Source organism: Ranitomeya imitator, chromosome 4 (assembly GCF_032444005.1).
Source record: "Ranitomeya imitator isolate aRanImi1 chromosome 4, aRanImi1.pri, whole genome shotgun sequence".
Lineage (NCBI taxonomy): Eukaryota > Metazoa > Chordata > Amphibia > Anura > Dendrobatidae > Ranitomeya > Ranitomeya imitator.
In genome coordinates this window covers 447,484,763-447,511,372 of record NC_091285.1, presented here as the reverse complement: position 1 = coordinate 447,511,372, position 26,610 = coordinate 447,484,763, and the positions used below count along the sequence as shown (strand labels likewise).

The window sequence follows — 26,610 nt, the reverse complement described above, 5'->3', positions numbered from 1 at the left end:
TGGACCCCAAAAGTTGTTGTCCAATTTGTCCTGAGTACGCTGATACCCCATATGTGGGGGGGAACCACCGTTTGGGTGCATGGGAGGGCTCGGAAGGGAAGGAGCGCCATTTGGAATGCAGACTTAGATGGAATGGTCTGCAGGCGTCACATTGCGTTTGCAGAGCCCCTAATGTACCTAAACAGTAGAAACCCCCCACAAGTGACACCATTTTGGAAAGTAGACCCCCTAAGGAACTCATCTTGATGTGTTGTGAGAGCTTTGAACCCCCAAGTATTTCACTACAGTTTATAACGCAGAGCCGTGAAAATAAAAAATCTTTTTGTTTTCCCACAAAAATTATTTTTTAGCCCCCAGTTTTGTATTTTCCCAAGGGTAACAGGAGAAATTGGTCCACAAAAGTTGTTGTCCAATTTGTCCTGAGTACGCTGATACCCCATATGTTGGGGTAAACTCCTGTTTGGGCACACAGGAGAGCTCGGAAGGGAAGGAGCACCGTTTTACTTTTTCAACGCAGAATTGGCTGGAATTGAGATCGGACGCCATGTCGTGTTTGGAGAGCCCCTGATGTGCCGAAACAGTGGAAACCCCCCAATTATAACTGAAACCCTAATCTAAACACACCCCTAACCCTAATTCCAACGGTAACCCTAACCACACCTCTAACCCTGACACACCCCTAACCCTAATCCCAACCCTATTCCCAACTGTAAATGTAATCTAAACCCTAACCCTAACTTTAGCCCCAACCCTAACTGTAGCCCCAACCCTAACCCTAGCCCTAACCCTAGCCCTAACCCTAGCCCTAACCCTAGCCCTAGCCCTAACCCTAGCCCTAACCCTAGCCCTAACCCTAGCCCTAACCCTAGCCCTAACCCTAGCCCTAGCCCTAACCCTAGCCCTAACCCTAGCCCTAACCCTAGCCCTAATGGGAAAATGGAAATAAATACATTTTTTTTTATTTTTCCCTAACTAAGGGGGTGATGAAGGGGGGTTTGATTTACTTTTATAGCGGGTTTTTTAGCGGATTTTTATGATTGGCAGCCGTCACACACTGAAAGACCCTTTTTATTGCAAAAAATATTTTTTGCAATACCACATTTTGAGAGCTATAATTTTTCCATATTTTGGTCCACAGAGTCATGTGAGGTCTTGTTTTTTGCGGGACGAGTTGACGTTTTTATTGAAAACATTTTTGGGCACGTGACATTTTTTGATCGCTTTTTATTCCGATTTTTGTGAGGAAGAATGACCAAAAGCCAGCTATTCATGAATTTCTATTGGGGGAGGCGTTTATACCGTTCCGCGTTTGGTAAAATTGATAAATCAGTTTTATTCTTCGGGTCAGTGCGATTACAGTGATACCTCATTTATATCATTTTTTTATGGTTTGGCGCTTTTATACGATAAAAACTATTTTACAGAAAAAATAATTATTTTTGCATCGCTTTATTCTCAGGACTATAACTTTTTTATTTTTTTGCTGATGATGCTGTATGGCGGCTCTTTTTTTGCGGGACAATATGACGCTTTCAGCGGTACCATGGGTATTTATATCTGTCTTTTTAATCGCGTGTTATTCCACTTTTTGTTCGGCGGTATGATAATAAAGCGTTGTTTTTTGCCTCGTTTTTTTTTTTTTTTTCTTACGGTGTTTACTGAAGGGGTTAACTAGTGGGACAGTTTTATAGGTCGGGTCGTTACGGACGCGGCGATACTAAATATGTGTACTTTTATTGTTTTTTTTTTATTATTTAGATGAAGAAATGTATTTATGGGAATAATATTTTTTTTTTTTTTCTCATTATTTTGGAATATTTTTTTTTATTTTTTTTACACATTTGGAAAAATTTTTTTTTACTTTTTTACTTTGTCCCAGGGGGGGACATCACAGATCAGTGATCTGACAGTTTGCACAGCACTCTGTCAGATCACTGATCTGACATGCAGCGCTGCAGGCTTCACAGTGCCTGCTCTGAGCAGGCTCTGTGAAGCCACCTCCCTCCCTGCAGGACCCGGATCCGCGGCCATCTTGGATCCGGGGCTGGAGGGAGCAGGGAGGGAGGTGAGACCCTCGCAGCAACGCGATCACATCGCGTTGCTCCGGGGGTCTCAGGGAAGCCCGCAGGGAGCCCCCTCCCTGCGCGGTGCTTCCCTGCATCGCCGGCACATCGCGATCATCTTTGATCGCGGTGTGCCAGGGGTTAATGTGCCGGGGGCGGTCCGTGACCGCTCCTGGCACATAGTGCCGGATGTCAGCTGCGATAAGCAGCTGACACCCGGCCGCGATCGGCCGCGCTCCCCCCGTGAGCGCGGCCGATCGGCTATGACGTACTATCCCGTCCAGGGTCAGATAAGCCCAGGGCACCTCGACGGGATAGTACGTCTAAGGTCACAGAGGGGTTAAGGACCACAGGGAAAGAAAAATTTGGGAATACAAATTAATGAATATTTAATTCGTTGACTCTAGGACTCAATTTAACACCTGGATTTATGAGTCACTACATGGATTCAATTCACACCTTCACCAGATTGACTCCAGATAGCTAAGAACACTATTCCCACTGCTTCTCCATTTGTAAGTAAATGCCTAATTTGATTACCTTGGCTTATCTATGGACTCATCACAGTTCCCACCCCCTAACAAATGTCCTACTGTAGTATTCTTTAAATGTTGTGCTTTTTTCTTATTAATCTATTTGTAATCTTGCCTGAAGAAGGAGCGTCTATGCTCTGAAAGCTTGCAAACATATTATTTTCTGGTTAGCCAATAAAGGTATCACTCCAAGAATACTTCTGTCATCATTGGGCAGAAAAGTATTCACATCTTCTATATGAAGAAAAAGAGGGAAATAATTGTGTACTGCTCAAAAACTTCACCATATCCTATGCATGGAAGACCGACCGGCTAAAAACAATAGATAAAGACCCTCCTTTGCTATGCTACAGTCAACCTCCTAATTTAAGAAACATCATGATCCACAGTTCAATGCCCTCAAATACTCCAAGGAAAACTTATATGTGCAATGTGAAGAGCTGCAAAATCTGCACTCATGTAGAGACCCAAGACAGGATACAGATTCCCAACACACAGCAGGGCTATAATATTCCTGGGACATTCACAAATTCTTCTTCCATTGTGGTGTACTTAATTCTGTGCGCTATAAGGCCAATTGGGATTTCTATGTTGTAGAAACAAACCAGAAACTTAAAGCTAGATTGAGGTCTCATCGCCACATGATTACAGACAGAAAAAAAAAACATTTACCTGTGGTCAAACATTTTTGTCGTCCAGGACACAAAATAAACAATATAAAAGTTGTCATATTAAAAGGAAATGTCAAATTACAAAAGCACTGAAGAGTCTGAGAATATAAAGTTATTAAAGTCTTTGATTCCTTCCACAAAGGACTAAATCTGTCAGGAGGATTTATGACTTACTTCAAGATCTGAGTAATCTGCTCCAGAGATAGTGAGGGCATCAGGTCTCTGATCTTAAATGGATATTGGGGCAATAAAACTTTCATACCTTTAATCTAAGCTAATTAAGGATTCACTGTCTAAACTCAGTTTGTTGCTTTATTTAAATGTCTATTTATTATAATAATAATCTTTATATAGCGCCAACATATTCCGCAGCGCTTTACAGTTTAACCGTTTCAAACACAACAGTCATAAGTAACAATTTTAACAATACAATAAGTAAAGCAAAATAAGATGACCCTGCTCCTGAGATCTTACAATCTACAATGAGGTGGGGGAGATACAAGGTAGCGGTGTGTATTTACAATGATGGTCCAGCCATCTTCAGGGGGTGGGGGATAGATGGAAGTAGTTAATGGGCTACACACACACATACACTTACACATAAAATGACTTTGATTAGAGAACGTGATAGGCCGCTCTGATTTCCTGTACGCTTTCCAAAAGCACGCGTTAAATGCCGCTGTCAGAGATTGACAGCAGCATTTAACTAGTTAACAGCCGCGGGTGGATCGCGATTCCACCTGCGGCTGTTACTCACATGTCATCTGTTCAAAACAGCTGACCTGTGCCAGAAAAGATGTGGGTTTTGCGCCGGAGCCCACATCAAAGGGAGGGAGTCCGATATCGGAGTACTATTACGCCTGATGTCGGAAAGCGATTAAAGAGAACCTGTAATCATGAAAATGCAGTCTAATGTGTGGATAATATTTTATAGAACAGGGAAGCTGAGTAGATTGATATATAGTATTTTGAGTAACGACTCAGTATAACTTGTGTTTTCATCGTTTAAACCTTTGCTCTTTCTGGGACTTTCAGTCCAGTGGGCTGTTCTATCAGTGACTGACACTTGTCTCTGTATGCACAGTTATACAAAGAAAGTTGTCAGGCACTGATAGAACAGCCACTGGACTGAAAAGCACAGAAAGAGCAAAGGTTTAAATTACTAAAAATCAGGTAATACTGAATTCTTTCTAACAAAGCAAGATATCAAGCGACCTAACCCCCCTATAAAAAGTGTCGATAGATTGGACTGTATTTTCATTGTGACAGATTCCCTTTAAGAAAGTGTTATATTCCTACTAGATGGAGGCCCGATGCCATCGCATCGGGAGGGTGGTAATGTCATCATGGGGGCAGGCTTGGCAGCGTTGAAAATCTCTCCCTCCCATGTACTCACCCACCTATCCACTCTCTCTTTCCCCATGTGCTGACTTCTCCCATCTGTGATCTCTTCTTTGACCTGTCTACCCATGTGCTATATGCATTTGTTTTTGTCCCAGCGATGCTGTTGCTCTTCAAGAGTTTCAATTGCCCGTTGTTGTCTACGACATTGTGCCTTTGCTGCTTTCCTTTCATTGGCATTGGCGTACTTTTTATGAAGAGCCATGTTGGCAGTGATATTTACTTTTTAAAGGGGTTTTCCCACGAACGAAAGTTAATTTTAAAAATAGTCTGTGTCTGACCGTGTACAGAACATACCACAGCTACTGGGCAGGAGAGGAAGCAAAAGACAATACTGAGATTACAGCCGGAGATCGCAGTGGATACGTTTTGTGAGGTAAAATATTGTTTAAAAACAGTCAATGAAACATTTTACCTGACAAAATGAATCCTGTGTGATCCCCTCCTGTAATGTCAGTATTGTCTTTTGCTTTCTCCCCTGCCAAGGAGATGTGGTATGCTCCATACATGGTCAGACACAGACAATTTTTAAAATGAACTTTCATTTGTGGGAAAACCCACAATGTGAGCGGCTTCCTCTGCCTGTAGACACGTCGGGCATCTGCTGCTGGGATCAGCCGAATTATTCACTGTGCCAGAGCAGAATTCGCACAGGCGCAGTAAATCAGACCGCCGCCATTTTTGTGCAGACAGATAGTGGCGGTCACATTAAAACTGCGCATGCGCTCCTCCTGTACAAAGATGGTGGTGGTCAGTGAATTATTCGGCTGATCCCGGCGGTGGCGTGTTCGCGATGGTGTTCCGCTGGTGGTACCACGCAAGAAGCTGCGTACGGCGTATACAGTGTGTGTGGTGCGTACAGCGTATATAGTGTTTGTGTGTGTGTGGTGCAACGGTGTTCTGCTGGTGGTACCTCGCAAGAAGCTGCGTACGGCGTATACAGTGTGTGTGTGGTGCAACAAGACGGTGTTCCGCTGGTGGTACCGCGCAAGAGGCTGGAACCACCAGCAGTTTCCATATTGAGACACCCATCACTTGGGTGTCCCAATATGGAGGTCGCTGAACTTCCGCCGCTTGGAATCCTGGGGTTTGGACACATCTGCATGGAACAGGATGTGAAGACATTACAAGGTAAGTATATATTAAGATAATGAGTATTCCATGCCTCCTCACTGTTTTTAATGCCGTTCGAATAAAGTTTGCTGATTTTTGCCACAATGCATCTCTTCATATATGTTTTGCAACTATCTTCTGAATTTTTTATATGTCACTGCTGAACACCACTGAAGCATATGAGTGTTGGTATCAATCCTCAGGATATTATTTTCTGATGACGCGTTCCCTTTAACTATTAGAAATTTAGACTTTACGGCCATCGGATAATGTTCCTGTTGTTAAGTTCCGTTCATTGCGTAGACACCATTCTCTTTGGTACCATTCAACATTGGCATGTTGCATAAATTAGTATTTATTGTGGTTACTCGTAATACACAATTATCATAGTGTTCTGTCTTCTGGCTGCTTATGCCTGCAGCACAGTATCCTATGGTTTATTTAAAGAACAGAACAATATGTATGAATGTAGACACCCGATTACCGTATATATGAAAATCTAATATACATGTGTTTCGTGAGCCCCAAGAAAAAACAATGTTAGTCTCTTAATAATGCTTTGGTGGCAATATCTGTATACGGTAATCTGTTTTGACATAGTAATGTTTGGGTCGCTGACTTTTCCCTAGCATTTTCTTGGCATATACTGGATTGCCCTTTCCAAGTATCTGGGCACTATTTGACCCACAGGCCTCAGTGACTCCTAGATGTGTGTAATCAGATCTATGGTTTGTTTTGTAGAAATAATTCTTACTAATGAATCTACACATCAGAGCTTTGGGGAGAATCACAAGTGAATTGAAAAATGACTTTAGTGTTGACCTTGTGAAACATTATAGTTACCGAGGCTTTCTATTTTTCAATCATTCTGTGCAATTTCAGTCCTTAAAAAAGTACAAACAATAATTACCATCTTAATACAAGGAAATTTCAGGTCGCAATTCCTTAGTTTTAACTAACTGAAAACATTGCAAATCGTGTCTTGTTTCCAATACACCTAATTACATTTAATGCCTTCTTATGTAAAAAAACATTACATAGACCATTGTTAGTTTGGCAGATTGATTATAAGGAAAGCCGTTAACGTGCACCGCACTAGACAAATAAAAAGTTGCAATAGTTTTTACAATTATCATTATTATTGCTAAAGGATGCAGTCATTAAACTTTCACTTTTTCATATTCTATATTATCCATGTTTTAAATTATTTTAATTCTACATATATTAATTCCATCTGTACTATATTTGCAGAAATGACATTAAAAAAATGGCCAAGGACCTATCTTCACCTAAGCGGTCAGACAGCACCCTCCATAGTTCAAAAAATGTCAGTGAGGTGAAGGATGATTTCCGCAATATTAGGAAAAGCCTGCAAAGCCTTGTGAAAAGTCCGGTAAGACTTGTGTTATAAATAATGCTGATATTATACTTTTGTGAACAAGGTGAAGCCTCCCACTTTACACAATTTATCTTTTTCCTTTATCCTGAACTATGTAAATTGTGCAAAGGATGGAGGTCTCAGCACCTGGACTCTCAGCAATCATACATTTATTATTCAGACATTGTATATGTAATAATTGTTGTTTATGGAACAACCCCTTTTTGTGCGTACTGTCAAATCCCATATAACCTATGGCATCCTGCTTCTTGGTACCTAGTTGTGGATGCTAATGTGTTTGAAATAAAATGCAAAGTATAACAACACTTACCTAGAGCAGGTAAGTATGATGGGGGGCAGTGCGCGATACTCACCTGCTCCTCGTTCCACCGTCGGCGCCGCTGTGTCTTCCGCAGTGACGCTCAGGTCAGAGGGCGCGGTGACGTGATTAGTGCGCGCCGCCCTCTTCCTGAATGTCAGCGCAGAGGATGACGAAGACAGCAGCGGTCAGCGGTGGAACGGGAAAGCTGAGTATAGCAAGTGCCGGGGGCCTGAGAGGTGAGTATGTAATTTTTTTATTTTTTTAATCACAGCAACAGCATATGGGGCAAATATCTGTATGGAGCATCTTATGTGGCCATGTCCAGCATTATATGGGGGCAAATATCTGTATGGAGCATCTTATGTGGCCATGTGCAGCATGATATGGGGGCAAATATCTGTATAGGGCATCTGTATGGGGCCATATGCAGCATTATATGGGGGCAAATATCTGTATGGGGCATCTGTATGGGGCCATGTGCAGCATGATATGGGGGCAAGTGTCTGTATGGGGCAACTTATGTGGACATGTGCAGCATGATATGGGGCAAATATCTGTATGGGGCATCTTATGTGGCCATGTGCAGCATGATATAGGGGCAAATATCTGTATGGGGCATCTGTATGGGGCCATGTGCAGCATTATATGGGGCCAAATATCTGTATGGGGCTTCTTATGGTATCGTAATCAACATTTGTGGAGCATTATACGGGGCAAATATCTGTATGGAGCATCTTATGTGGCCATGTGCAACATTATATGGGGCAGTTATCTGTATGGAGCATCTTATGGGGCCATGTGCAGCATTATATGGGGCAATTATCTGTATGGAGCATCTTATGGGGCCATATGCAGCATTATATGGGGCAATTATCTGTATGGAGCATCTTATGGGACCATAATCCACATTTGTGGAGCATTATACGGGGCAAATGTCTGTATGGAGCATCTTATGGGGTCATAATCAACATTTATGCAGCATATGGGGTATATTTTAATATGGAGCATCTTATGGAGCCCATCATAAACTGTATGGAGCATTATATGGGGCTCCTGATTCAATATGGATATTCAAAAACACTTAAACTACTGATGTCTCAATTAATTTTACTTTTATTGGTATCTATTTTTATTTTTGAAATTTACCAGTAGCTGCTGCATTTTCCACCCTAGGCTTATACTCGAGTCATTAACTTTTCCCAGTTTTTTGTGGCAAAATTAGGGGAGTCGGCTTATACTCGAGTATATACGGTATATGATACAGTCTGTTATTTGTCACAACTGTTGTCTGGTGTCCCAGGACCAGGGGCTCCTTCCTTGTTCCAAACTCTAGGGGCGCCCTAGCTCGCCCTGTTCCCCGGATTACTTCTGATGGTGATGACGCCAGGGCCATGTACTTTGCCTTAGCTTCTGAATCCACCATCAGTCTGTACCCTTCTCTCACCCAGAGAAGAGGGGAGTAGTGGTGTACCGTAATACACCAACCAGACTAACAATGTAATACAAACAGGAATAAAGGAAAGTACCAATCATACAAATATACCCACACAAACAACAGAGGAATGCATCGGGGAGTGGGTGAGGAGATAAAACCAAAGTAGGAGAAGAAAGGGTATTATCACACACTCAAAACCTAGCAACAGTCACAGATAAATCCACCAAACACCTTCTCCAATAACAACCTCCATCCATGCAGCATAAGCTAGTTCTGACAATGAGTGCTTGCCAGGGCTCAGATCATACAGGAGATGGGAGTGTCTAACAGTGAACAGCTGAGACTTGCAAGAAAGCTTCCAGGATCTCTCCACTGAGCAGATTACCCCTACACTGCTAAAAGAAACTTGCACCATTTAATATGAAGGTGAAGTGCTTCTAATCAGTGCAGGACTAGGAGAAACTAGATGCTGCTTTCTGTTGCAGTAAACCCGTGACAGTATTAACAGGCTGTACAATAACAAATTGTATTGTGGTACCGTGTTAGCCAGATAAATCGATGTGAATACTTTTCTGCCCAATGATGACAGAAGTATTCTAGGAGTGATACCTTTATTGGCTAACCAGAAAATAATATGTTTGCAAGCTTTCAGAGCACAGTGGCTCCTTCTTCAGGCAAGATTACAAATAGATTAATAAGAAAAAAGCACAATATTTAAAGATTACTACAGTAGGACATTTGTTATGGAGTGGGAAGTGTGATGAGTCCATAGATGAGCCAAGATAATCAAATTAGGCATTTTCTTACAAATGGAGAGGCAGTGGGAACAATGTTCTTAGTTACCCCCACATGAGCATCCTAAGGAAAATTGGTGCTGATCTCCAACCCATATTCCATAGAGATCACAAATTGAAAGACATATTCCGAGAACTACCACTTCTCTCCTACAAACAGCCCCCTAACTTAAGGAATCTCCTTGACAGAAGTGTCCTCTCATCACCATCAGTGACTGGCACATTCCCCTGTAACAATATAAAATGCAAAACTTGCACCTACATGTTACCAACAAATATAGTCCGTGTCCCAAATACAAATCAGGACTATAAGGTCATGGGTTCCTTTTCTTGTACATCCTCCAACGTGGTGTGCATGATACAATGTACAAGGTGCCCTGGAAGTACCGTATATACTCGAGTATAAGCCGACCCGAGTATAAGCCGACCCCCCTAATTTTGCCACAAAAAACTGGGAAAACTTATTGACTCGAGTATAAGCCTAGGGTGGAAATGCAGCATTTACCGGTGAATTTCAAAAATAAAAATAGATCATTATTTCCCCATAGCTGTGCCATATAGTGCTCTGCACCGTTCATTATTTCCCCATAGCTGTGCCCCATATAGTGCTCTGCACCGTTCATTGTGCCCCATTGCTGTGCCCATATACGGTGCTCTGCACCGTTCATTGTGCCCCATTGCTGTGCCCATATACGGTGCTCTGCACCGTTCATTGTGCCCCATTGCTGTGCCATATACGGTGCTCTGCACCGTTCATTGTGCCCCATTGCTGTGCCATATACGGTGCTCTGCACCGTTCATTGTGCCCCATTGCTGTGCCATATACGGTGCCATATGCTCCCTGCATGTCCCACATATATACACAGCTCTGCCGCCTGCATGTCTCACATATATACACAGCTCTGCCGCCTGCATGTCCCTCATATATACACAGCTCTGCTCCCTGCATGTCCCACATATATACACAGCTCTGCTCCCTGCATGTCCCACATATATACACAGCTTTGCCGCCTGCATGTCCCACATATATACACAGCTCTGCTCCCTGCATGTCCCACATATATACACAGCTCTGCTCCCTGCATGTCCCACATATATACACAGCTCTGCTCCCTGCATGTCCCACATATATACACAGCTCTGCTCCCTGCACCGTTCATTGTGCCCCATAGAAATCTCTGCCGCCGCCGCCGCTGCTGCAATAAAAAAAAAAAACACATACTCACCTCCCTTGATTGCAGCTCCCGGCGTCTCGTTCCGGCGCCTCCATCTTCCCGGCGTCTCTGCTCTGACTGATCAGGCAGAGGGCGCCGCGCACACTATATACGTCATCGCGCCCTCTGCCTGAACAGTCAGAGCGCAGACGTCGGGAAGATGGAGGCGCCGGCCGGGAAGATGGAGCGACGCCCGGCGGCTGGAACGAGGACAGGTGAATATGACATACTCACCTAGTCCTGGCGATCCTCGCGCTGTCCCTCTGCCTGGTCTTCGGTGCCGCAGCTCTTCCTGTCAGCGGTCACCGGCACCGCCGATTAGAGGAATGAATAGGCGGCTCCGCCCCTATGGGAGGTGGAGCCGCTTATTCATATCTCTAATGAGCGGTCCCACGTGACCGCTGAAGAGAGGAAGAAGCTGCAGCACAGAAGACGGGGAGGAAGGCAGGGACAGCGCGAGGATCGCTGGGACTAGGTAAGTATACCTCAGCGCCCTCACCCCCTCACCCGCCGACCCTGCCACCCACATTGACTCGAGTATAAGCCGAGAGGGGCACTTTCAGCCCAAAAATTTGGGCTGAAAATCTCGGCTTATACTCGAGTATATACGGTATTTATATTGGGGAAACTATGCAAAGACTACAAACTAGGATGAGTCTACACAGACACACAATCAGGAATGAAATGGACACACCTGTGGGAAAACATTTCTCTGGACCTGGACACAGTATGACAGATTTAAAAGTCTTAATACTAAAAGGTAATTTTAAGGACCACAGGGAAAGAAAAATTTGGGAATACAAACTAATGAATGTTTATTTCGTTGACACTAGGACTCAATTTAACACCTGGATTTATGAGTCACTACATGGATACAATTCACACCTCCACCTGACATACTCCAAATAACTAAGAACATTGTTCCCACTGCCTCGCCATTTGTAAGAAAATGGCTAATTTGATTACTTTGGCTTATCTTTATGAGGCATCACACTTCCCACCCCCTAACAAATGTCCTACTGTAGTATTCTTTAAATATTGTGCTTTTTTCTTATTAACCTATTTGTAATCATGCCTGAAGAAGGAGCCACTGTGCTCTGAAAGCTTGCAAACATACTATTTTCTGGTTAGCCAATAAAGGTATCACTCCTAGAATACTTCTGTCATCATTGGGCAGAAAAGTATTCACATCGAGTATTAACACGCAAAACATTCATGGTCTTACTGCAAACTGCAAGATCCAATACTGCCTATGTTTTAAAGGAGTTCATTAAGTGCATACATTTTAATACATATGGTGAGGGCTGCTTACCTCTTCATTGCATCATATAACATCTGTTCTTTACACTCATTGAACTTAAAGCAGAGCACCACTATATACTACTGCTTCGGCTGTGTAAGAAGTGGCATTTGATTTCCTTAAATTTTCATTGATAGCACCTGACCAAACCATTTCCCTTCTCTTTTTTTCCCTCTCCTCTTTATAGTGGCTGCATGCTGCTGTGTGTAGCAAACGGCTGCTATACAGCAGAAAAGGATGAGAACTCAGCCCCTGCACTCTAACATTGTGTATGTAGGCACTCGGACACTCCAGTGTCAGTATGTGCAGGGCTGGGGAGTTAGATCAGGCAGTGCTCCAAAGCAAGTGCTGCAAATTACCATCAGAGAAAGGAGTATTGTAATTGAATTGATGGACAGATGAACCACGATCTTTGCCACGCTAAGGATGCACCAAAGACTCTCATCTCAGGGGCATACATATCATTGTTGTAACCTGTGTAGACACACAAGGGCTCAAAAGGCAAGAGGGTCCATTTCCAATCTCAATGCAAGTGTGTCTAACATATGGAACTATTTTTTAACAAGAGAGAGTATTGTGTGAGAAAACTTCAAAAATTGTGGTCAGTTCTATATGTCACAGAGGTGACTGCCTGGTCGCTCCCGTTTGATTTCCTGCTCAGTACGGTTGAAAGGTCTCACTTGTTCAGTAGGACCATTTTACCCGTTACTAACTTTCATTACCTACAGTTAGGGTAGGAACATCTTTCGGATAAGTAATCACTTTAAAGGGAACCTAATATTCATTTATTGGTCCTGATTGTTTTAGAAACCCAACATTAGCAATTTGTATCCTGTAGAGACCAACAGATTTTTTTTTATTTCTTCTAGGCAAGTCCACATGCAACATCATGTCCCTCAAGCAATGCTCACGCTTCCTGTTTGTCCAGTGGAGTTTTCCTGACTTTTCTCTTTCTTCAGAGTGTTTGCACAGTGGCTTTCATGTTCTACAGGTGGGGGTTTTCTTTTTTTTTGTTCTAAGTTCAGTACATTCTTTTTAAAATTTACACCTCAAATTCCTGGTTCCTTTTTATTACATGGATAGCTTTAAACAGAAATTTCAAAGGGATGGTCACAGCTTTATATATTTTATAGTATCTGAAGTAAATACTGCATAGCTTAAGTGATACCTCACTTAGTGATCGGACCCAAAGAGTGGTCATAAATGGCTGCACATCCAGTTGGAACAATGTCTCAAGTGGGGTACCACAGGGCTCTGTTCTGGGCCCTGTATTGTTCAACATCTTTATCAATGATTTAGATTAAGGAATTGAGGGTAAACTGGTTAAATTTTCTGATGACACAAAGCTATTAGGGATAGCTAATACTAGAGATGAGAGAGAGAGAATTCAAAAAGATATAAATAAAATGGAGCAGTGGGCAGCCACTAACAGAATGATTATTAACAAGGAAAAATGCAAAGTACTACATCTAGGCAATAAAAATGTAAATAGCATACACATAATGGGAGTAATAGGGCTAAGCAACAGAACATGTGAAAAATACTTGGGTATACTAATAGATCACAGACTGAACATGAGTCAACAGTGTGATGCAGCAGCAAAAAAGGCAAATACAATTCTGGGATGTATTAACAGAACCACACAGTGTAGGTCACGTGAAGTCATTATTGCCCTCTACTCCTCTTTGGTCAGACTTTATCTGGAATACTGTGTCCAGTTTAGGGTACCACATTTTAAAAAAGACATCAACAAACTGGAGCAAGTTCAGAGAAAGGCGACCAGAATGGTGACTGGTCTGCAAACCATGTCCTATGAGGAACATTTACAGGATTTGTGAATGTTTAGCTTGCAAAAAAAAAAGACTGAGAGGAGACTTCTACAAATGTCTCAAGGGCTGTCAAATTGTAGAAGGACCATCTTTATTCTCATTTGCACAGGAAAGACTAGAATCAATGGGATGAAACTGAATGGGAGGAGACACAGATTAGATATTAGAAAAAACTTTTTGACAGGGTGATCAATGAGTGGAACAGGCTGCCACGAGAGGTGGTGAGTTCTCTTTCAAAGGAAGTCTTCAAACAGAGGCTGACCGACATCTGTCTGGGATGATTTAGTGAATCCTGCTTTGAGCAGGGGGTTGGACCAGATGACCAAGGTGGTCCCTTCCAACTCTAACATTCTATGATTTTATGATCCCCTACTGCTCCCATTCAGATGTTGCCTTTCCCTTCCAGTCTCTACTTCCTGCTACAGTGATGATACTGACTGACACAGGAACATTTGTGCAGCTAAAGGCAATCACTGGCTGAAGGTACCTTCATACTAAACGACGCTGCAGCGATCCAGACAACGATCGGGATCGCTGCAGCGTCGCTGTTTGGTCGCTGGAGAGCTGTCATACAGACAGCTCTCCAGCGACCAACGATGCCGGTAACCAGGGTAAACATCGGGTTACTAAGCGCAGGGCCGCGCTTAGTAACCCGATGTTTACCCTGGATACCATCCTAAAAGTAAAAAAAAACAAACGCTACATACTTACCTTCGGCTGTCTGTCCCCGGCGCTGTGCTTCTCTGTACTGGCTGTGAGCACAGCGGCCGGAAAGCAGAGCGGTGACGTCACCGCTCTGCTTTCCGGCCGCTGTGCTCACAGTGAGTGCAGGAAAGCACAGCGCCGGGGACAGACAGCCGAAGGTAAGTATGTAGCGTTTGTTTTTTTTTTTACTTTTAGGATGGTATCCAGGGTAAACATCGGGTTACTAAGCGCTGCCCTGCGCTTAGTAACCCGATGTTTACCCTGGTTACCAGCGAAGACATCGCTGAATCGGTGTCACACACGCCGATTCAGCGATGTCAGCGGGAGAGCCAGCGACCAAATAAAGTTCTGGCCCTCTAGCTCCGACCAACGACATCACAGCAGGACTCTGATTGCTGCTGTGTGTCAAACTGAACGATATCGCTAGCGAGGACTCTGCAACGTCACGGATCGCTAGCGATATCGTTTAGTGTGAAGGTACCTTAAGGCTGATCACCACTGCAGCCAGTAATTGGCTGATCTGTCATTTCCTAAGTATCAAGTAGGACCAGAAAGTTGAGACCAGCAGAGAGATAACACTATAATGTTTTTTTTGCCATTGTGACCATTTTTTTGAAGTGTAGGCAACCTTGCTACAGTATGCCTATACTCATAGTTAACAAAATGGCTAAAGGAAAAAACTGATCACACAGCACTGATTGGATTATTAAATAAGATTGTCTAAGAAAATGGTACTGTAATTGCATAAAAAGGTGATTCCTGAAATGAGAATATTAGGACTTCGGGCAGTTCCATCAATATTGTTTAGGCCTTAGGTCACATTCATAAGGCACAAACTTTGTCATAGGAAAATCTACCATAGATCTGTCAAAAAGTCAGTAGCTAAACTTGGTATTTTTTAATGCAAATTTGTCAGCGAATCTGGAACTGGATCAGCACTTTTGTAATTCAAAGGATGTAAATCAATGTTTTTGTTTGTGGAATCTGCAGCTTCGTTTGTGCAGAACCCTCTGTAATGATTATCATCTTGTATATCAGGGGCGGACCTACCGCCCGTTCAACCAGTGCAGCCGCACTGGGGCCCGGAGGTGAAGGGGGCCCTTGCAGGCAGGGGCGTACAGGGGCCCGGCTTTCTGCTGCTGAAGTAGATCGGAGCCTGCCCGGCACTGTATTAGAAGTGTACAAGTGCCGGCCGGCATCCCCCTATTGCAGACACAGCAGGCTGTGTGTCTGCTAAGCTGACTTCACCTGCACGCCTGGTTCACTCTGCCGGAGGCCCGGAGAGGAGAGATGAAGTCAGCAGAGAGCCAGGGGGTCGGGGCAGGAGGTATGTGACGGGCTTCATCTGATTCCTGCTTTCTTATCTGCTTTCTGTAGAGGATCTATCTGTACTGTGAGATTTATTGCACCATCCTAAACTTACATACAGATAAGGTTCCAGCTCCAGTGTCACCCGATCTGCATGTAAGTTGAAGCTGCAGCAATAAGTCACAGTGATCCTCACCCTGCACTGTGTGACCCCGAGCCCGGCACCAGGACATCCCGCATTATATATCAGATATATATTATAATGTGAGGTCCTGCAGCCTCGTCAGTGCATGTAACACTATATATGTGCACATAGAGTACAGTGGTGGCGATCCTATGGCACGGGTGTCAGAGGGGGGCATGCGCGATCTCCTCAAAACTAGCTCTGCCACCACTTTTCTCAGCCTGCTTGTAATCTCCCAGACCCTCATCAATAGCTCCACGGCCACTCTGCTCCTAACTCTCCCATCAGCCGTACGCCGTTCCATCAGTCTGCGCTCTTGCTGAGGACGGGGATGGCGAGTGATCTGAGGAGAGTGGCGGTGGCACTATTGCTGAGATGGTGCGCATGCCCACAGGTAGGACTAATATATGAAGAGACTAGATAAGTGTTGGAACGGGCAGAGGTGAGTATTTTTTTTTTAATGCAAGGCCATTACACAGTATGGAGCAGTATATGGGGCCATTATACTGTATGCAGCATCATGTGGGGCCATTATACTGTATGCAGCATCATATTTGGCCATTATACTGTATGCATCATCAAGTGGGGCCATTATATTGTATGCATCATCACGTGGGACCATTATATTGTATGCATCATCACGTGGGGCCATTATATTGTATGCATCATCACGTGGGGCCATTATATTGTATGCATCATCACGTGGGGCCATTATAGTGTATGCATCATCACGTGGGGCCATTGTATTGTATGCATCATCACGAGGCCATTGTATTGTATGCATCATCACGTGGGGCCATTGTATTGTATGCATCATCTCGTGGGACCATTGTATTGGATGCATCATCATGTGGGGCCAGTATATTGTATGCAGAATCATGTGGGACCATTATACTGTATGCATCATCATGTGGGGCCATCATACTGTATAAATCATCATGTGGGGCCATTATACTGTATGCATCATGTGGGGCCATTATAAAGTATGGAGCATCACATGAGGCCATTATACTGTATGGAGCATCATGTGTGGCCATTATACAGTATGGAGCATCATGTATGGCCATTATACAGTATGGAGCATCACATGAGGCCATTATACTGTATAAAGCATCACGTGGGGCCATTATATTGTATGCATCATCACGTGGGGCCATTATATTGTATGCATCATCACGTGGGGCCATTGTATTGTATGCATCATCACGTGGTGGCATCGTATTGTATGCATCATCACGTGGGACCATTATATTGTATGCATCATCATGTGAGGCCATTATACTGTATAAATCATCATGTGGGGCCATTATACTGTATGCATCATGTGGGGCCATTATACTGTATGCATCATGTGGGGCCATTATAAAGTATGCATCATCATGTGGGGCCATTATACTATATGCATCATGTGGAGCCATTATACAGTATGGAGCACTATGTGAGGCCATTATACAGTATGAAGCACTGTGTGGCTATTATACAGTATGGAGCATCATGTGTGGCCATTATACAGAATGGAGCATCATGTGTGGCCATTATACAGTATGGAGCATCATGTGTGGCCATTATACAGTATGGAGCATCATGTGGGGCCATTATACTGTATGCAGCATAATGTGTGGCCATTATACAGTATGAAGCATGTGTGACCATTATATAGTATGGAAAATCATGTGAGGCCATTATACTGTGTAAATCATCATGTGGGGCCATAATACTGTATGCATCATGTGGGGCCAGGCCATTGAAGACACAAAAAGAGGACAGCGAGGTCAAAAATACTCTGTTGTAAAGAAGTCACAGTAAATGAGCAAGTTCTAGTCAAAAAATGAAAAAATACAGGGTATTAAGTTAATACATTTTTTTGCCAAAAAATGTATATTAAGCTGCTCCACCAATCGCCAAGGTATACCCATAATAGAGCAGTCCTATCTAATGTATATAATCCCTATCTGATGTATTAAAAACCTGATCATCTGTATAGTACCTGCAGGGCCGCCATCAGGGCATTACAGCCGTTACTGCTGTATGGGGCCCGGTCAGCAGCAGTACACAGAGGGGCCTGCAGATTCGGGGCCCCACTGTTGTGTTTCTATTGATCGGGCCCCATCATGCACTAAAATACTGTGCACTGCGGCGCACAGGTCGGCACTGGGGCCCGGGAGCCTTCTTGGAGCTGTGCACGGCCGTCTTACCTAGTCGGCTGCGCAGCTCCTGCTCGGCCGTAGCTAGAATGTATAGGCTCCCTGCAGGTCCTGACTACAGCCCATACATTCTAGCCGTCTCAGTAGTGAATGTGCTAGAATGTAGGGGCTCCTTTCAGGTCCTCTCAGCAGCCCATACATTCTAGCTGCTGCTTCACTGCTGAAGACACTAGACGCCCCGGGAACGACTGAGGTAAGTATAACAACATTTTTGTTTTTTTAAATAGATGAGGTGAGGGGGAGTGAGACTGCAGATGATGGAGTGTGTTTTAGGGAGTACTGCACATGATGGAATAATAGGGGGCTGCAAATGATGAAGTGTATTTGAAGGGGTACTGCACATGAAATGATAGGGGACTGCAAATGAAGTGAAGGGGGGATAGGGGACTGCAAATGATGATGTGGGGGTGATGGGAACTGCAAATGATGTGGGGGTGATGGGGATTGCAAATGATGTGGGGGTTATGGGGACTGCAAATGATGATGTGGGGGTGATGGGGACTGCAAATGATGTGGGAGGTGTTGTGAATTCTGTGGTCGAGCTCCCTCCTGTGGTCACAAGTGGTACTTCGGCTGATTCTGTCTATGAGCTTCCGTTGGTGGATGTGAGTGGTACTGCAGCTTCTAAGTTTCCTTCCTCTGGTGATGTGGTGAAGTCGTTAGGTGCTGCTCTATTTAACTCCACCTAGTGCTTTGCTCATGGCCTGCAGTCAATGTTCTAGTGTGGATCTTGCTCTCTCCTGGATCGTTCCTGTGGCCTGTCTTTCCTGCATAAGCTAAGTTTTGCTGGTGTTGCTTTTGTTGCTATATTTTCTGTCCAGCTTGCGATGTTGGTTTTTCTTGCTTGCTGGAGGCTCTGGGACGCAGAGGGGGTACCTCCGTGCCGTTGGTCGGTGCGGAGGGTCTTTTTGCACCCTCTGCGTGGTTGTTTGTAGGGTTTTGTGTTGACCGCAAAGCAATCTTTCCTATCTTCGGTCTGTTCAGTCAGTCGGGCCTCACTTTGCTAAAATCTATTTCATCTCTGTGTTTGTACTTTCATCTCAACTCACAGTCATTATATGTGGGGGGCTGCCTTTTCCTTTGGGGAATTTCTCTGAGGCAAGGTAGGCTTATTTTTCTCTCTTAGGGCTAGCTAGTTTCTCAGGCTGTGCTCGAGGCGCCTAGGCCTAGACAGGAGCGCTCCACGGCTACCTCTAGTGTGGTATGATAGGATTAGGGATTGCGGTCAGCAGAGTTCCCACGTCTCAGAGCTCGTCCTTGTTATTGGTAACTGTCAGGTCACCTTGTGTGCTCTTAACCACTAGACCCATTGTGGTTCTGAATTACCTGTTCATAACAGTACTGCAGGCCCAAAGTACTAATGCTTCTCAATAGAGGGAAAAAAGAAGTTCTGAGACCATTTTTTTTTCTTTGCACTGTGTTTTGCCTTTTTTTTCCCCTAGACATTTGGGTGGTTCAGGACACAGGTGTAGTGATGGACATTAAAGGTCTGTCTTCATGTGTGGATCATCTCACTGCAAGAGTACAAAATATTCAAGACTTTGTGGCTCAGAATTCTATGTTAGAACCAAGAATTCCTATTCCTGATTTGTTTTCTGGAGATAGAGCTAAATTTCTGAGTTTCAAAAATAATTGTAAACTGTTTCTGGCTTTGAAACCTCGCTCCTCTGGTGACCCAGTTCAACAAGTTAAGATCATTATTTCTTTATTACGTGGCGACCCTCAAGACTGGGCATTTTCCCTTGCGCCAGGAGATCCTGCATTATGTAATATTGATGCGTTTTTTCTGGCGCTCGGATTGCTGTATGGAGAACCTAATTCAGTGGATCAGGCAGAGAAAAATTTGCTGGCTCTGTGTCAGGGTCAGGATGAGGTAGAGGTATATTGTCAGAGGTTTAGGAAGTGGTCTGTGCTCACTCAGTGGAATGAATGTGCGCTGGCAGCGATTTTCAGAAAGGGTCTCTCTGAAGCCCTTAAAGATGTCATGGTGGGATTTCCTATGCCTGCTCGTTTGAATGAGTCTATGTCTTTGGCCATTCAGATCGGTCGACGCTTGCGTGAGCGTAAATCTGTGCACCATTTGGCGGTATTATCCGAGCATAAACCTGAGCCTATGCAGTGCGATAGGACTTTGACCAGAGCTGAACGGCAAGAACACAGACGTCAGAATGGGCTGTGTTTCTACTGTGGTGATTCCACTCATGCTAACTCCGATTGTCCTAAGCGCACTAAGCGGTTCGCTAGGTCTGCCACCATTGGTACGGTACAGTCAAAATTTCTTTTGTCCGTTACTTTGATCTGCTCTTTGTCATCTTATTCTGTCATGGCATTTGTGGATTCAGGCGCTGCTCTGAATTTGATGGACTTGGAGTATGCTAGGCGTTGTGGGTTTTTCTTGGAGCCCTTGCAGTGTCCTATTCCATTGAGAGGAATTGATGCTACGCCTTTGGCCAAGAATAAGCCTCAGTACTGGACCCAGCTGACCATGTGCATGGCTCCTGCACATCAGGAGGATATTCGCTTTCTGGTGTTGCATAATCTGCATGATGTGGTCGTGTTGGGGTTGCCATGGCTACAAGTCCATAACCCAGTATTGGATTGGAAATCAATGTCTGTGTCCAGCTGGGGTTGTCAGGGGGTACATGGCGATGTCCCATTTCTGTCTATTTCATCATCCACCCCTTCTGAGGTCCCAGAGTTCTTGTCAGATTACCGGGAAGTATTTGATGAGCCCAAGTCCAATGCCCTACCTCCGCATAGGGATTGTGATTGTGCTATCGATTTGATTCCTGGTAGTAAGTATCCTAAAGGTCGACTGTTTAATTTATCTGTGCCTGAGCACGCCGCTATGCGGAGTTACGTAAAAGAATCCTTGGAGAAGGGTCATATTCGCCCGTCATCATCGCCATTGGGAGCAGGGTTCTTTTTTGTGGCCATGAAGGATGGTTCGCTAAGACCTTGTATTGATTACCGCCTTCTTAATAAAATCACGGTCAAATTTCAGTACCCCTTGCCGCTGCTATCTGATTTGTTTGCTCGGATTAAGGGGGCTAGTTGGTTCACCAAGATAGATCTTTGTGGTGCGTACAATCTTGTGCGTATTAAACGGGGCGATGAATGGAAAACTGCATTTAATACGCCCGAGGGCCATTTTGAGTACCTGGTTATGCCATTTGGACTTGCCAATGCTCCATCAGTATTTCAGTCCTTTATGCATGACATCTTCCGAGAGTACCTGGATAAATTCCTGATTGTATACTTGGATGATATTTTGGTCTTCTCGGATGATTGGGAGTCTCATGTGAAGCAGGTCAGAATGGTGTTCCAGGTCCTGCGTGCTAATTCTTTGTTTGTGAAGGGATCAAAGTGTCTCTTTGGTGTTCAGAATGTTTCATTTTTGGGGTTCATTTTTTCCCCTTCTACTATCGAGATGGACCCTGTTAAGGTCCAGGCCATTTATGATTGGACTCAGCCGACATCTCTGAAGAGTCTGCAAAAGTTCCTGGGCTTTGCTAATTTTTATCGTCGCTTCATCTGTAATTTTTCTAGTATTGCTAAACCATTGACCGATTTGACCAAGAAGGGTGCTGATGTGGTCAATTGGTCTTCTGCTGCTGTGGAAGCTTTTCAAGAGTTAAAGCGTCGTTTTTCTTCTGCCCCTGTGTTGTGTCAACCAGATGTTTCGCTTCCGTTCCAGGTTGAGGTTGATGCTTCTGAAATTGGAGCGGGGGCTGTTTTGTCGCAAAGAGGTTCTGATTGCTCGGTGATGAAGCCATGCGCCTTCTTTTCCAGGAAGTTTTCGCCTGCTGAGCGAAATTATGATGTTGGCAATCGAGTTGCTGGCCATGAAGTGGGCATTCGAGGAGTGGCGTCATTGGCTTGAAGGAGCTAAGCATCGCGTGGTGGTCTTGACTGATCACAAGAACTTGACTTATCTCGAGTCTGCCAAACGGTTGAATCCTAGACAGGCTCGTTGGTCGCTGTTTTTCTCCCGTTTTGACTTTGTGGTTTCGTACCTTCCGGGCTCTAAAAATGTGAAGGCGGATGCCCTGTCTAGGAGTTTTGTGCCCGACTCTCCGGGTTTGCCTGAGCCGGCGGGTATTCTCAAAGAGGGAGTAATTTTGTCTGCCATCTCCCCTGATTTGCGGCGGGTGCTGCAAAAATTTCAGGCTAATAAACCTGATCGTTGCCCAGCGGAGAAACTGTTTGTCCCTGATAGGTGGACGAATAAAGTTATCTCTGAGGTTCATTGTTCGGTGTTGGCTGGTCATCCTGGAATCTTTGGTACCAGAGATTTAGTGGCTAGATCCTTTTGGTGGCCGTCTCTGTCGCGGGATGTGCGTTCTTTTGTGCAGTCCTGTGGGATTTGTGCTCGGGCTAAGCCCTGCTGTTCTCGTGCCAGTGGGTTGCTTTTGCCCTTGCCGGTCCCGAAGAGGCCTTGGACACGTATCTCTATGGATTTTATTTCGGATCTCCCCGTCTCTCAAAGAATGTCGGTCATTTGGGTGGTTTGTGATCGCTTCTCTAAGATGGTCCATTTGGTGCCCTTGTCTAAATTGCCTTCCTCCTCTGATTTGGTGCCATTGTTTTTCCAGTATGTGGTTCGTTTACATGGCATTCCAGAGAACATCGTTTCTGACAGAGGTTCCCAGTTTGTTTCGAGGTTTTGGCGAGCCTTTTGTGCTAGGATGGGCATTGATTTGTCTTTTTCCTCGGCTTTCCATCCTCAGACAAATGGCCAGACTGAACGAACCAATCAGACCTTGGAAACATATCTGAGATGCTTTGTTTCTGCTGATCAGAATGATTGGGTGTCCTTTTTGCCGTTGGCTGAGTTCGCCCTTAATAATCGGGCCAGCTCGGCTACCTTGGTTTCGCCGTTTTTCTGCAATTCTGGGTTCCATCCTCGTTTCTCTTCAGGGCAGGTTGAGTCTTCGGACTGTCCTGGTGTGGATACTGTGGTGGACAGGTTGCAGCAGATTTGGACTCATGTAGTGAACAATTTGACCTTGTCCCAGGAGAAGGCTCAACGTTTCGCTAATCGCAGACGCTGTGTGGGTCCCCGACTTCCGGTTGGGGATTTGGTTTGGTTGTCATCTCGTTATATTCCTATGAAGGTTTCCTCTCCTAAGTTTAAGCCTCGTTTCATTGGTCCGTGTAGGATTTCTGAGGTTCTTAATCCTGTGTCTTTTCGTTTGACCCTTCCAGATTCTTTTTCCATCCATAACGTATTCCATATGTCATTGTTGCGGAGATACGTGGCACCTATGGTTCCATCTGTTGATCCTCCTGCCCCGGTTTTGGTGGAGGGGGAGTTGGAGTATATAGTGGAGAAGATTTTGGATTCTCGTGTTTCGAGACGGAAACTCCAGTATCTGGTTAAGTGGAAGGGTTATGGTCAGGAAGATAATTCCTGGGTCTTTGCCTCTGATGTCCATGCTGCCGATCTTGTTCGTGCCTTTCATATGGCTCATCCTGGTCGGCCTGGGGGCTCTGGTGAGGGTTCGGTGACCCCTCCTCAAGGGGGGGGTACTGTTGTGAATTCTGTGGTCGAGCTCCCTCCTGTGGTCACAAGTGGTACTTCGGCTGATTCTGTCTATGAGCTTCCGTTGGTGGATGTGAGTGGTACTGCAGCTTCTAAGTTTCCTTCCTCAGGTGATGTGGTGAAGTCGTTAGGTGCTGCTCTATTTAACTCCACCTAGTGCTTTGCTCATGGCCTGCAGTCAATGTTCTAGTGTGGATCTTGCTCTCTCCTGGATCGTTCCTGTGGCCTGTCTTTCCTGCATAAGCTAAGTTTTGCTGGTGTTGCTTTTGTTGCTATATTTTCTGTCCAGCTTGCGATGTTGTTTTCTTGCTTGCTGGAGGCTCTGGGACGCAGAGGGGGTACCTCCGTGCCATTGGTCGGTGCGGAGGGTCTTTTTGCACCCTCTGCGTGGTTGTTTGTAGGGTTTTGTGTTGACCGCAAAGCAATCTTTCCTATCTTCGGTCTGTTCAGTCAGTCGGGCCTCACTTTGCTAAAATCTATTTCATCTCTGTGTTTGTACTTTCATCTCAACTCACAGTCATTATATGTGGGGGGCTGCCTTTTCCTTTGGGGAATTTCTCTGAGGCAAGGTAGGCTTATTTTTCTCTCTTAGGGCTAGCTAGTTTCTCAGGCTGTGCTCGAGGCGCCTAGGCCTGGACAGGAGCGCTCCACGGCTACCTCTAGTGTGGTATGATAGGATTAGGGATTGCGGTCAGCAGAGTTCCCACGTCTCAGAGCTCGTCCTTGTTATTGGTAACTGTCAGGTCACCTTGTGTGCTCTTAACCACTAGACCCATTGTGTTTCTGAATTACCTGTTCATAACAGGGGGGACTGCAAATGATGATGTGGGGGTGATGGGGACTGCAAATGATGTGGGGGTGATGGAGACTGCAAATGATGTGGAGGTGATGGGGACTGCAAATGATGATGTGGGGGTGATGGGGACTGCAAATGATGATGTGGGGGTGATAGGGACTGCAAATGATGTGGGGGTGATGAGGACTGCAAATGATGTGGGGGTGATGGGGACTGCAAATGATGATGTGGGGGTGATGGGGACTGCAAATGATGTGGGGGGACTGCAAATGATGATGTGGGGGTGATGGGGACTGCAAATGATGTGGGTGTGATGGGGACTGTAAATGATGTGGGGGTGATGGGGACTGCAAATGATGTGGGGGTGATGGGGACTGCAAATAGTGATGTGGGGGTGATGGGGACTGCAAATGATGTGGGGGTGATGGGGACTGCAAATGATGATGTGGGGGTGATGGGGACTGCAAATGATGTGGGGGGACTGCAAATGATGATGTGAGGGTGATGGGGACTGCAAATGATGTGGGGGTGATGGGGACTGCAAATGATGTGGGGATGATGGGGACTGCAAATGATGATGTTGGGGTGATGGGGACTGCAAATGATGTGGGGATGATGGGGACTGCAAATGATGATGTTGGGGTGATGGGGACTGCAAATGATGTGGGGGTGATGGGGACTGCAAATAGTGATGTGGGGGTGATGGGGACTGCAAATGATGTGGGGGTGATGGGGACTGCAAATGATGATGTGGGGGTGATGGGGACTGCAAATGATGTGGGGGTGATGGGGACTGCAAATAGTGATGTGGGGGTGATGGGGACTGCAAATGATGTGGGGGTGATGGGGACTGCAAATGATGATGTGGGGGTGATGGGGACTGCCAATGATGTGGGGGGACTGCAAATGATGATGTGGGGGTGATGGGGACTGCAAATGATGTGGGGGTGATGGGGACTGCAAATGATGTGGGGATGATGGGGACTGCAAATGATGTGGGGATGATGGGGACTGCAAATGATGATGTTGGGGTGATGGGGACTGCAAATGATGTGGGGGTGATGGGGACTGCAAATGATGATGTGGGGGTGATGGGGACTGCAAATGATGTGGGGGTGATGGGGACTGCAAATGATGTGGGGGTGATGGGGACTGCAAATGATGTGGGGGTGATGGGGACTGCAAATGATGATGCTGGGGTGATGGGGAATGCAAATGATGTGGGGGTGATGGGGACTGCAAATGATGATGTGGGGGTGATGGGGACTGCAAATGATGATGTGGGGGTGATGGGGACTGCAAATGATGATGTGGGGGTGATGGGGACTGCAAATGATGTGGGGGTGATGGGGACTGCAAATGATGATGTGGGGGTGATGGGGACTGCAAATGATGTGGGGGGACTGCAAATGATGATGTGGGGGTGATGGGGACTGCAAATGATGTGGGGATGATGGGGACTGCAAATGATGATGTTGGGGTGATGGGGACTGCAAATGCTGTGGGGGTGATGGGGACTGCAAATGATGATGTGGGGGTGATGGGGACTGCAAATGATGTGGGGGTGATGAGGACTGCAAATGATGTGGGGGTGATGGGGATTGCAAATGATGTGGGGGTGATGGGGACTGCAAATGATGATGCTGGGGTGATGGGGAATGCAAATGATGTGGGGGTGATGGGGACTGCAAATGATGATGTGGGGGTGATGGGGACTGCAAATGATGATGTGGGGGTGATGGGGACTGCAAATGATGTGGGGGTGATGGGGACTGCAAATGATGATGTGGGGGTGATAGGGACTGCAAATGATGT

General features: G+C 45.2%; 1 protein-coding gene across 1 annotated transcript in view; it reads left to right on the top strand.

The window, feature by feature from the left end:
• LMAN1L (lectin, mannose binding 1 like) overlaps positions 1-26,610 on the top strand; it is a 173,823-nt gene that overhangs the window by 81,209 nt on the left and 66,004 nt on the right. The window contains exons 11-12 of the mRNA XM_069762093.1: positions 7,033-7,174; positions 13,094-13,215. Coding sequence (XP_069618194.1) covers positions 7,033-7,174; positions 13,094-13,215 — 264 coding nt within the window. The remainder of the gene's footprint in view (positions 1-7,032; positions 7,175-13,093; positions 13,216-26,610) is intronic.